At 49.4% G+C, this 12,951-nt stretch overlaps 1 protein-coding gene across 1 annotated transcript; it reads right to left on the bottom strand.

The window, feature by feature from the left end:
* Positions 1 to 6,596: 6,596 nt before the first annotated feature.
* On the bottom strand, positions 6,597 to 12,206 carry FITM2 (fat storage inducing transmembrane protein 2). Its single transcript, XM_043602319.1, has 2 exons — positions 11,930 to 12,206; positions 6,597 to 9,935 (listed from the first exon to the last, which is right to left on the bottom strand). Exons 1-2 carry the CDS (start codon positions 12,196 to 12,198, stop codon positions 9,320 to 9,322), a joined length of 885 nt encoding a protein of 294 aa, XP_043458254.1. The 5' UTR covers positions 12,199 to 12,206; the 3' UTR covers positions 6,597 to 9,319.
* Positions 12,207 to 12,951: the final 745 nt, after the last annotated feature.

The raw sequence follows: 12,951 nt of genomic DNA, 5'->3' as shown, positions 1-12,951 counted from the left end.
GGGTGATGAGTGGAGGCTTAGCCTGGGATGGGGGAAGGCAGTGACTGACCAGCAGGAAGAGGTGGAGGTCTGTCTGGTCCTGCTGAGACTGTAAGGTGACTGCCCACGGCAAAGACTGAGAAGCAGTCAATCTCAGTTCGGAGACAGGGTCTTCAGCTGTTAGAAGAGCTGGCAGAGAGGCTGATGCCCAACTGAGCTGTGTCTCCACCAAACACCTAACACATTAGGGCATCTCCCAGGGCATCTGCCTGGAGAGCAAGGAAGCCAGGCCTGGAGAAGTGGGAATAAAGGAGATGGAGTACAGCAGGCAGGGAAGGCAGAATTGTTACAATGACCAAGTGAGTTTTTTGTTGTTGTTTTGTTTCGTTTGTTTTTTTATTAAAAAATTTTTAATGTTTATTATTTATTTTTTTCTTGAGAGAGAGAGAGAGAGAGAGAGAGAGAGAGAGAGAGACAGCATGTGAGTGGGGGAGGGGCAAAGAGAGAGGGAGACACAGAATCCAAAGCAGGCTCCAGGCTCTGAGCTGTCAGCACACAGCCCGATGCGGGGCTTGAATTCATGAACTATGAGATCATGACCTGAGCCAAAGTCGGACGCTTAACCACCTGAGCCACCCAGGTGCCCCCCAAGCAATTTTTAACAAGAGGGGAAAAAAAAACATCAAGACTTAGGAGAGTGGAAATTCAGTTTTGTCCCATTAATGAGGGGAGTGGTATAAACTGGCCTGGAGTCTGTCTCCTGTCTTTGTTCAGGGACCCAGACTCCTTCCATGCTGTTTCCCCACCTTCCTCCTGTGCATTGTCCTCATTCACAGGGCACGCGAGGCCCAGGTTTTATCTGATCAGAAGGGAAAGAGAGGCTGGAAGAGTGTGTGTCCAGTATTTTAAGGCCTACACTTGAAAGAGGGTCACATCACTTCCACTCACATTGCATAGGTAAGAATTTAATCGCACGGCCTTGCCCAGCTGCACAGGAGACTGGAAAATGTCTGCGGTTGCACAGCATTGCTAAGGAAGGAGAGAACAGATCTTGGTGCACAGCTAGCAGACTCTCACACAAGGAATAACTGAATGAGATGAGGCACAGGCAGGTGGTTAGAGAAAATCATAGACTCAAAGTCCAGGCTGGAAGACACCGTGAACGTCCGCCCACCTGTTCTGCATATGGGGAAACTGAGGCCCTAGATGGGCTGGTTTCTGGTTTGGTCAGGATCCCACTATGAGTGAGCTAAAGCCAAGAGTCTTTTCCCTGGTCCCATTCTGTCTCTTGGAATGTCATGGAGAGAACCTAGGGTGGAGGACAAGAAGAATCAATACGCAAACATTTGCTCAGAATCCATCAGTTGCTGAGCCTTCTGTGAGGTGCCATGGAGGGAAGCAGAGAGGAGGAGGAAGTGGGGCTATCAGAGTTCAGTCACCACCACCACCCAGACGGTGGTAATGGCATCCCCAAAGTTTACACTGTTGCAAAATGTCCCTCCATCATTCACAGATCTGTAGCGGGGAGGACAATAAGGCCCTATTTTCTTCAGCTCACAGCTTTTACCCCCAAAGCCACAGAATACTTGTCCAGGTCACTTCAACATATCTCCAAAGACCTGTTTCATCTTTCCCTCGTAATCTAAGACCACACTGCCTAGAGGCCTCAGTTTTCTCATTTCTAAAATGGAGTTGATAATAATAATAGCTGCCATCCATTGAATACCAACTATGCCCTAGGAAATTCACATACATTATTTCTGACTCTGCAAAACATCGACTTTTATGTTTCACTGATGAAGAAACAGAGGCTTACAGAGAGTTAAGCACCCAAGGCACAAGGGGTAGATTGGGTTGCTGGATTTCCTAACAGGATTGTACATCCACAGCCTTTGCCATATAATTTTGTAGCATGTCCCACTGTGGGTGGAGTTTTCTTTATTTCCTTTCCTGCAGATGCCAGGCTTGCCCAGATGACCACCTTGAGCCAGTGGAATGTTAATGGAAGGATGTGACACAAGCAGCGGCTTGCATGTACTGTTCAATTTGTCTTAGGCTTTCGTGCCCCGGGGATCATCACAAGAAGAACATGCCCCATGTAGTTGCTGCCCTTTTAGTCTGGACCCCAGAATGAAAGTAGAACAGACCTGAGCCCAGCTGTGGCCTGGAGCAGAGCTCACTAGTTAAGACCCGCCCACGTCAGTGAGTTGCAGTTACCTGTGAGCATCTGTGGTCATAAGCCATCACACTGGGGGAGGTTTGTTACAAAGCATTATTACAGCAATAGTTGACTAATACAGTGGCAGAGCTGGGATATGAAACCAACTGTGTTAGAAGCCAAAGACCTTCCTGTTTTCTCTATGGCCTAGGTTGAGATAATACAATAAAAACGTCAGGCACCAGATTTAAGAAATTAGAACAAATGCTAGTTGTTACTAATTTAATTCAATGTTGCATTTTTAAAATTATATTGATGACACCAGCTCATTTTAGGGTTCCTGGGGCCATGCAGGGGTTACAGGGCCCAGGCTTCTGAGAAAGACAAAGCTCTAGCTTTAGCTCTAGCTCTAGCTTTAGCTCTAGCTTCACTAGACAAAGGTGAATCTCTTCAGTAATAAGCAGCCCTCGTGGGTGCCTGACATTTTAAAACTTATAAAATATTTTCCCATCCATGATATTCATTAAGCCACCCAAAGACTAGTGAGGTAGAAAAAAAGTCCTATCCCCATTTCACAAGCCCAGAGAGGCTAAGTGACTTGCCTAAGGTCACACAGCCGTGGACAGGCAGGAGTGGACCGGCAGGATTTGAATGCAGTCTGCTTGCTCTAATCCAAAGCTTCTACTAACTCCAGATGAGAGTCACCATTCACCCCTGCATTAGTCCCCAGGAGCAGGGGAGTATCTGGCAGACACAGAGCAGACACAGAATCCTCAGGCAATTGGAGCAGAAGTCAAAAAGGGATGGAAGGGTAGGGGTGGGGTGGGGCAGTGGGTGGTAGCAGCTTGTTTGGGCAGGACCTGAACAACACTGCTCCAGAAATTAAGATGCTTATGAGGGGTGGCTCCCAGGCTTCTCCACCTGCTTATCTCCTAAGCACTCAGACACCTCAGCCACGCCCTGGCAGAGAAGACGAGGGAAGGCAGGCTCCATGATAAGGCACCCAGCCCGGTTCCCCAAAATAAGCAGCCTGGAAAGCCGGGTCAGCCAGCCTTTAGCTTGCCTGTGAGTGGACAGCACCTCAAACAGGGAGACCTACTTTTCCTTGCCCCCAAATCCCCACGGATAAACAGATGGCCTTTCCTTTCGGCTCTTCTGGATAACACCTCTCTTGGTTTCCCTCATCCCTCCGTGAGCCCTGAAAGCAGACTGCAGACTCTCAGAGGCCCCATTCCCACGCTAGGTCACTGGGACATGGCCTTCTACATTCATTACCTGTCCATTTTAATTACTTCTGAGTTGATCAAAATTAAAGTGCTGACATGTATGGGGTTCCTTTCTTCTGATTTTAAAGTAAGTTATGGTAATGATGGCACGTTAGACTTACTGTGCCCTTGAAGACATGTGTATGGTACTTCCAATACACTAGGTCCTGTTCTAATCCACTTAAGATACACTTTACAGGTATCTATTCATTTAATCCTCATGACAACCCTATGAGCTAGGTATTATATCATCTCCATTGTACAGATGAGGAAACTGAGGCCAGAAGATTAAGGAACTCGCTCAAGGTCACAAAGCCAGAGTGTGTGTGGCAGAGCCAGGATTTGAACCCAGGCAGTCTGGCTGGAGTCCACGTTAATCTCCTCCCTCTTTTGCTTTTCTAAGCGCTTTATACAAACCATTTCTGCCTGGGCTGTGACAAGGTCAGAGTAGGCTGGGGGCACACTGTGCTTTAGAATCTCAGCACAGCTTGGGAGTTGCTCAATTCACTGCCTGCACCCAGCTGGACGAATCCCCCCAAAGGCACCGTGTCTCTTTGAATTAACACTGGACCTCACACAGTGCCTGGTTCCCTCAGTGTGTCTTGAACACTGAAGCCTCGAATGTTGGGTGAGGGAAGCCACCATCATCTCGACCTTACACTCCCAGGAGGAGAGGCTCGGAGAGAATGACTGGAGAGAGGACACACAGCCGTAAGTTCCAGGCAGTGCAAATCCGAGTCTGCCTGCCTCCAGATTCCATGCTGATACATCACTGATTCTTTGTAGTGACTGCACTGTTATTTTTGATATAGTTACCGTAATGTGGTTAGACAACAGATCGTGACAACTTCTTGCTGTTACAAGTTGCCGCAATGAGGTCTTTATACTCGTTTGCCTGCTTCTACACCCCTTTCCACAGCCCACGGCCCGAGACAGAGGTTGCTGGGTCCGCACATTTTAAGTTTGGACACTACTAGGTTACCTTCTAAACACGTGGTACCAATCTACTACCTCCCCTCTCCCCAGGGAAGGAGGGCACCTATTTTCTGTGCTGTGTGTTCAAATTTCAAAACTCAGCGACTGTATTAGGGGCTTTGGGGACATTTTCTGAAGGTGACTACACTGCACAGGGTTTCTCTGAACAGAACCTACCCCTTCCCTGGTCAAAAGTGATCTGTCAAAAATGGCTGGAGTTTAGGGGCGCCTGGGTGGCGCAGTCGGTTAAGCGTCCGACTTCAGCCAGGTCACGATCTCGCGGTCCGTGAGTTCGAGCCCCGCATCAGGCTCTGGGCTGATGGCTCAGAGCCTGGAGCCAGTTTCCGATTCTGTGTCTCCCTCTCTCTCTGACCCTCCCCCGTTCATGCTCTGTCTCTCTCTGTCCCAAAAATAAATAAACGTTGAAAAAAATGGCTGGAGTTTAGAGACTTCTTTTGGTAAGGCCTCTGGAGTTCATCCCTCTGGGAATGAGGCTCAGCTCCCCATGTCCAGTAAGTCCGGATGAATGCATACAAATCAGGTCTGAACTACATTAGGCTATGGATGCACAGAAAAGCGGGGGATGACAAAGAGCACCCAGAGGTGGGCTTCTCCATCACTCACTAGAAAACCAGCTGCCACCTCAGCTCTGAGTAGGAGTTTCTTTTCACGTTGTTTCCTAAAATAGGATCATAACCAGCTTGGGAAGCAGAACAGAGAAAGGGAATAGAGCAGACGCGTTGGTGAGATTACTCAGTCCCCCCCCCTCTTTTATCAGGTAAGGAATTGACGGCCAGGGATGGTGACTGACGAATCCAGAGTCACACAGGAAAGCAGAATCAGCAGTGGCAGAATCCAGCACAAAGCCAGGTATCCTCACCTCTAGCTGCGGGCTCTCCATGTTATAGCAGGGCACATCCATCACCCCTGCAGTCCTTCATGCCTTTCTTCATGCTCCGTTGCTCTGGAAAATGGGGGGAATGTTATGTTCCTTGAGAAGGGATGTCTGGATAAAAGTCACTGTAGCATATCTTTGTGCCTTTGTGCGTCCTGTTCTCACTTGCTTGGATTCCCTTCTCTAACTGCCTGAACTCCTCCCCACCTTCAAGACCCAAAAGAGTGGTTATGTTCTGTGACAATATTTTCTAATTTCCCAGGGCATCTGATTGTCTCCTGCTCTATGTTCCCGGGCCCTGACCTTGCCACAGCACTCAGAACATTTCAGGGGCGCTGGAGTGGCTTAGCCTGTTAAGCGTCCGACTTTGGCTCAGGTCATGGTCTCGCGGTTCGTGAGTTCAAGCCCCACAACCGGCCACTGGGCTCTGTGCTGACAGCTCACAGCCTGGAGCCTGCTTCAGATTCTGTGTCTCCCTCTCTCTCTTCTCCTCCCCTGCTCTCTCTCTCTCTCTGTCAAAAATAAACATTACAAAAAAAAAAAAAAAACACTTGATGGTGGTTGTTGATTCCTTTTGTGTCTCGTCCACAAGACTGAAAATTCCTCTAATGCACAGATGTATCAAGTTCTCTGCAACCCCAGCACCTGCCTGAAACTCTGAGCGGACAGACTTTGGACCACAAACTCCAGCGGGGAGGGAGTTTATGCTGACCATCAGCTCCTGGCTCACAGTACAAACTCAGGAAGCTTGGTGATGCTGACGAAATCTGCAGAGGGAAGTACAGCAGTCTAAGGAGCTTTTAATCCTACAGCCGTAGAGCTTTCTGGAGCTTTCAACAGACACTACCTGGAGGTGCCAACCAGGTGAGGCTGACAAATGAGTAGGCAGGCACTAAGAGGTCTAGGCCTCCAGGGCACAGGGCACTCTCACAGCAGACCTCATTGGAGTGGACTTTGTACCCGCTCGTCAGTGTTACTCCCATGAGGCTCAACTCCTCTCCTTCTGCCCAGAAAACTCCCAAATCTGGTTGATTCAGACCTCAGGACTCTCAGACACAGCTATGACACAAAGGGAAGGAGTAAATCAAGCTAAGAAATGTATGACTGAAAAACAAAACCAAAAAAAGAAATAATATGACTGAACATATACTTGGTTATAGAATTGAGGAGGAAAAAAAAAAAAAGAGTAACCATAGTCATGAAACACCCTGTATCTAACGAGTAGCTCAAGTAAGAACTATACCATTTTCATAAAGTAGGCTGCGCTTTTCTGGTTCTGGACTTTCTTAAGGGTTTTAGAAAGGAACGCATGAAACACGGAACGTGGGATTTCATTATCTCCGGTTTACTTAATTTGCTTGTTTACACACACGATCTGTGTGTATGTAACAGTGGCAGGAGCCAAACTCTAAATACAATCTGGTACTCAGACTACGACAGATGCACATGGAAAATGAGGTGTCAGTGAATGAACCTCAGTGTGGGGACGCCAAACAAGCATGGTGGTATTCTGGGATCACAGATGCCCTTCAAAGCCTCTTGCTCAGCACCTGGGGACAACAGACACTTTTCAAAAGATGATACAAGACTATTTCAACAGGAGACCCAGACCCCAAATGGTACTCAAAAGTAGATGTTCGTTTCCCTGCCTCCTCTAAGGAGCCAAGAAGTTCTAAAGGCTTTAGGTGAGGAAAAAGGAGATGAGGGATTTTGGTCTGCTAAGCACATGTGCTGGGTGTTTTACATACATCATTTCCCGTAATCCTAACGCATCATCTCCATTGTCCAGGTGTGGACACGAAGCTTGCCTGTGGTCAGACACCTCTCAGTGGTGGTGCCAATATTTGAACCCACATCTCGCATTTTCCTAAGTCCAAACTCTTTCACCAAACCACGCTGCCTCACAGAGAGGTAGGGAGCACGTTCCCAAGGAAAAGGCGAGGGTGCTAAGACTGAACAGGAAGTGATAGAAGACTGCTCAGTACACAAGGGTCGGTAACTGACACTTTCCACAGAGTTAATTTTAATGCTGAGCCTGAATCAGATCTGCCAGGGGGAAACGTCTGGGTATTTAAGTGTGACAAATAGACACATAGAGTCACCTTGTGTCTGTTGCCTTTTGGTGCTGAACATGAAACTCAGGAGACTTCAACCCCTTCAACAAGCACCCCCCCCACCCCGCCTACTCTACCTCCCCGTTTACAGACGAAAACTCCAAAGGGCAAAAAAAAATCTCATGGGGCCCGTCATATCTTGCCAACGCTCCCAAAGTCCCAAAGCACCACGGGTGACACCTCCGAGATCTCAGAGCCAGCATTTCTGCCACCTTTCGGTACAACGTATATACCTCACATTTTGATCGATACAAATTAACATGCAGCCTGGTGGGATACCAAATATATATTTTAAATACATCTTTATAAGAAATACAATTTACCCTGAAAGTTTTTCAGGCCTCAAGCTCCTAACATGTAAGCTTGAGTTAAGGCAGTTAAGTGTAGTGTTTGTCAGGCTTAGCTTTGAGGGAGAGAAGGAGCATCAAGGAAGCTTCCAGGATGATTATCCAAAATGCAAAGGGCTGGGTACAAAAGGCCTAAGGAGACAGTAAATAGACAGCCTGCAACCTGTGGAGATGACGGGTGGCGGGGGAGTGTCTTATCACAGAGCTGTAAATGTACCTTTGCGGGTGAAGGTGACAGGCCACAGAAGGACAGGCTGGACACTGAGAAGTGTGCAAAGGGGAAAGGAAAGACCGATTTCAAGGCCAGCTGAGCAGGCCCAGTTTGGGTCTGGTGGAGGGTAGGGCCAAAGTCGTGCCGACATTTAACAGGGACATTTTTGCAAACAGTAGGCTTCCTGCCATCAGAGACAATGGAAGACGTTTTCCTTCACCTCCAATTTATCATAATCTTGTCCAAAATGTAAAAATTCCTTGGGCCACAGCAGACTGGTCAATGTACTTATCAGCTGAGTCTGAAGGACACTGTTCAGCTTACACCACTGATGCGTGGTCAGGAAAGTTTCAGTGCAAGTATGCATTTTGCAAAGTTACTCTGACTCAGCTTAAATTTCACCAAGTTAGTATTAAAATGTCTGCTTTCAGGTTTTATATTCTTAATAGAGAAAACAGCCCCATGAAGCGAGGGGGAGTTTAATACCATAATCCAGGAGTCTAGTTTATAAAAAGTAAATTAGTGTTCTAAGAAAACCCTCAAAGCTATCCACACACGTGCCAAAGTGCAGCATCGAGGTTGTGGGTTATCGTCAGGAGTTTTGTCAACACAGAACAAACGCCATAGTTGTTATTGAAAACAATAAAGCATTTGCTCAAAATAGTAGGGAAAAAAGGTAACCTTATTGCTCCAAAAGCCAGTAAAACTGGGCAACACGGACAGAAAACTGGCAATGTTCGTTACACAAAAATCATCCAATACTCAGCCACAGAGGCACTCCAGTTGAACTGTTTTGGTAGGTAATCACAAGCCAGTTGTGATATAGAACATTCTGAGGATAAACAAATACCACCACCAGAGAGTATCTTCGGGCAGGTGGTTGTTTTATAAAGAACCCTGCTGGAAATAAATGCTTACGCAAAGCTGACCAGAGGGAAATATTATTAAATAACAGCGTTAAGTCAGCCATTAAAATACAAGATGACTAGAATCAGGGAGAGAATGACAGTGGCAGAGAAGGGTGCTGAGGCCCTGGCCTCCCCTCCAGCCACACAGTGGAGGCCTTCCTGATTCTGTCGTCTCTCTGAGCCTTAGCTCTGCCCTCTAGGGACAAAAGGGACATTCCAGATTAAGGTCAAGTCTTGCCAGGGACAAAAAGTGCCCGACTGGGAAGGGCGGTGTTTGTGACACAAGATGACGTGGCCAAGAAGTGTGGGGATTCAAGTCCCTCCCCAGACTCCACCACCACTCACCAAAACCGCCTGGTGAGCTCCCTCGCTGAAGGAGCACTGATGCTTTAGTCAAGTAGCCAAGAAAAATCATGAAAAATACATTAGCCATTGTCCTGCTATCTATCACCCCTTTTGTTTCTCTTTTATTCCTTGTAACTGTCTTGCTTCAAATTCAAACTAGAGCTCTGGGGAGGAAGTCCTGGGGAAAAGGGTTTCAGATACCAAAACCCATAGGTCCCGTACCAGCCCAGCAAACCGAACAGGGTGCCAAACAGTTTCTGGGACAAGTCGTGGAAGTAAACGGCCGTGCACAGAAACATCCACACCCAGATGAAGGTGAGGAAGCCCAGGGCCACCACCAGGGTGGTGATGGCGGTGTGGAGGCAGTGGCTTCGGTCCGTCTTCACCTCATGCAGCACAGCCATCTCCTCCACAATCATGAGGGCGCAGAAGGTCAGCAGGAAGGAGTGGCCCGAGATGTCAAAGCCATGCCAAAAGCCTCCTTCCCCGTGGCACTGCTTCTTACTCTGGTGCTCCTTTCTGACCCCCTCCAGGGCCGGCGACTGGTAGCAGCTGCCCGTGTAGTGTTCGATGTTGGAGAAGAGAGCTGTGCAGACATACCAGATGGCCGTGCCCACAAGCAGGGTGCTCAGCCGCCGCAGGACCAGGCCGGCCTTGCCTGTCAGGTGGTAGTTGGTGAGGGCAATGAAAGGCAGGAGGAGACAGAAGGTCCAGGCCCAGGCCAGTTTGACAAAATACCTGGCAGAGGAGGAAAGTGGAAGTGAAGAGAGGGGACATGGTGGAGAGGAAACAATGTCATGACTCAGGTCTCCAGACTCTCAAGGGAGGGGAAATAAGAAAAGCTGATAACAGCTACTGATAGCTACTTCACTTACTAAGTTCTTTAAATGTAATCTTTAAACAACTCTAGGAGCTGGCTACCGTTACTATCCCCATTTCACAGATCAGAAAACTGAGGTACACAAGTATTGTGCCCAAAGCAGAGGTCACAAGTGGTGCAGCTGGGATTCAAGTCCAGGGCCTGGGATCTTAGTCTGTGATCCAGGCTCTGGGAAAGTGAACACAAAGAACACTCCCACTTACCCTGGGAAGAAAGTCTCACTTGCCCCATTTTATAAAGAATGTGAGCTCAGAAAAGTTCAATAACCTGTCCAGGGTCACAATCAAACCTCCAGCGAACCCAGAGTAAACCAAGGTCTGGCCAGCCCAAAGCCCATGTCTTTTCTCCCCCACACTGTGGCTCTTTCCTACATGGCAGAAATGATCTCAGAACAGAACCTGAGTTCAAGTCAGAAGATCAGGTTCAAATCCTGACTCCGACTCAACTTGTTACTACACTTCTCCAGGCCTCAGTTTCCCCAGCTGTTAAGATAGAGCTGAGGAGGCCAAGTGAGTTTTGAAATCCCTCCCAGAGCCAATGATTCACTGGTTCCCTCCAATTAGCACAGAGGCTTGGAACCAAACATCAGAACCTATGGTTACCCACACACAACAGGGACTCGTCTGCCAGGCTGCTTGGCTCCCAGCTCACCCAGGCCAGATAAGGTGGCAGCTGCCTGCCTGTCCCCCCTTGCTCATCAAAGGTGGCTGACCTGGGGACCGGCCACAGGAAACACACACGCAAGAGACTTGGGGCTAACAACCACACTCATCATCCATCTATTCTTAGCCCAGCCTCCATGGAGGCGTGAGGAAGGAAGGGGGGCCAAGGACAGGATGACTTTCTCCCGGGTTCCAAAGGCTTCTCACACACCACAGAAGAGCCTGACACTCACTTCTTCCCTGGGACTGATATGCAAGGATCTTGCCAGAGCCAAGATCTGTCAGGCATTTGACAAAACTGCTGCGGAGAGAAACCGGGGTTTTACGCAGGTAACGAAAGTTAGGTTGACTTTTGGGAGATGCTGCTGACACTGTAATTCTAAGGGAGAATCGAAGTTCACTTCAAGGGCCAAGTCTTATCTTCCAGAGTTTCCCTTTAAGAGCGCAACAGTGTTTTTGTGCAATAAACTTAAAATCCAGTCGTTAAACAAACAAACAAAAAGGCGTGAGTGGGTGGAGTTAAGGAGATGTCTCGAAGAGCCCCACTGGGCTTACTTTCCTGGGCCACTGCCATGAACTCTGAGTGGCTGAGAAGGTCCCAGGAGATCCAGGGGAAAGGTCGGAGGCTGGAGGGTTCCACTCCTGGGGGACTGTCTTGGAGAGGGAGTTGGGTCACAGGCCGGGGCAAGGCTCGCAAAGGTTGCAGGGTCAGCAGGGGAAGGCAGGTCTTTCACAGGTGGTGACGGGATTCTGTCACAAGCTGGGACGGGGGGGACTTAGCGTGGGGTCTGATACAGGCAGGCAGGAGAGAGGTGGCATCTCCCAAGCAGGTCCAGGGCTGACTCCGGACTCCACGGGGAGGTGGGGGCGCAGCGACAGAGGCTAATTCAACGCCCCATCCCACCCCACACCCCGACAGGCGCACACAGACACGCACACAGCCCTGCAAGTCACTCCCTGCCCAGTCAACTCCGGCTGGCTCGTCTGGGCGTGCAAACGCCAACTGCTAGTGACACTAGCTATTCGGGGGATCCCTCGGTCGCGACACGCGTGCAGATGCACCTGTCACGACGGGGAAGGCCTCCCCTTCCGCTGACTCGTCCATCAGGGCAGCTAAGCCCCGGCTCTCAGGACGAGGCGACGGCGGGTCGGCTATGGCGGGGACAGGGGAGGACCCGGGACGCACTCACACGTTGAGGACGTTGCGCTTGTTGCTGAGGTAGCTCTCGGGCAGCGGGGAGAGCTCCTTGAGGAGGGAGCCCGCCAGCATGGAGGCCGCCAGCGCCCAGGGCAGGTAGCGCCGCACCGCCGCTCGCACCAGCGTCCCCCGGAGGAACCTCGCGCAGCACTCCAGATGCTCCATGCCCGACCTCGTCGGCCACCGTCCGCCTCCCGGTGTCCTCCCGGCTACCGTCTTGCCCTTCGCTCGGGAAGGCGCCGTGCCTCCTCTTGGGCGCATGCGCGCCTCCCGTGAGCCCCACCCCTCGCGGGGCGCTCGCGCTCCCCCTCCTGGCCACTGGCGGCCTCTGCAGGGCGTCCGCTGCGGAACGCCGCGGTCCTTCTCTCACTTCTCCCAGTCCCGCCGCCACGTGGCAGCCTCGGAGTCTTCTCTGGGTCTGGGAAAAAGCGCTCCGGGAGTATTTGCTGGATACCGGAAAGAGTTAAGTGCAGTATTGTAGGGATTGGAGCAGTGGCCACAGCACCATTTAGTCTCTTTTGGAAGCTTGGAGACACCTTGTCCATCTGCGCCTTAGTTTTCTCATCCGTAAATGGGGAGCCAAGAGGAGCTCAACCCTTCCCAAGAGTTAGTTTATGACCCCGAGGTCATTACGGTGATCCAGGTATAGGGACATGAGATTTCATTTCATTAGGAAAGAAGTGCGGAAAATAATTATTCAATTCAAATGTTAAGTTCCTGAATTTCTAGAAACTTTTTAAACAACTGGTGTATTGAGTGAAAATGCTGGACTCTGGGGGTTAAGGTCAGATGAGAGTGTTGGTGACTCAGTTGCTCAGTTTATCATAGAGCTAAATCCTCTCACCCCCATCATGGCTGGGTGCCCAATTCAGTGTTTCTCAAACTTGTAGCTTTTTTTGTTTTTGTTTTTGTTTTTGTTGTTTTTTTGTTTTTTGGGTTTTTTTCTGCTGCTGTATCAGTTTCCTCGGACCGCTGTAACAAATTACTACAAACTGCTTAGCATAGAGCAACAGA

This window comes from Prionailurus bengalensis, chromosome A3 (genome assembly GCF_016509475.1).
Source record: "Prionailurus bengalensis isolate Pbe53 chromosome A3, Fcat_Pben_1.1_paternal_pri, whole genome shotgun sequence".
Taxonomy (NCBI): Eukaryota; Metazoa; Chordata; class Mammalia; order Carnivora; family Felidae; genus Prionailurus; species Prionailurus bengalensis.
This window is presented reverse-complemented; position numbering and strand designations above follow the sequence as displayed.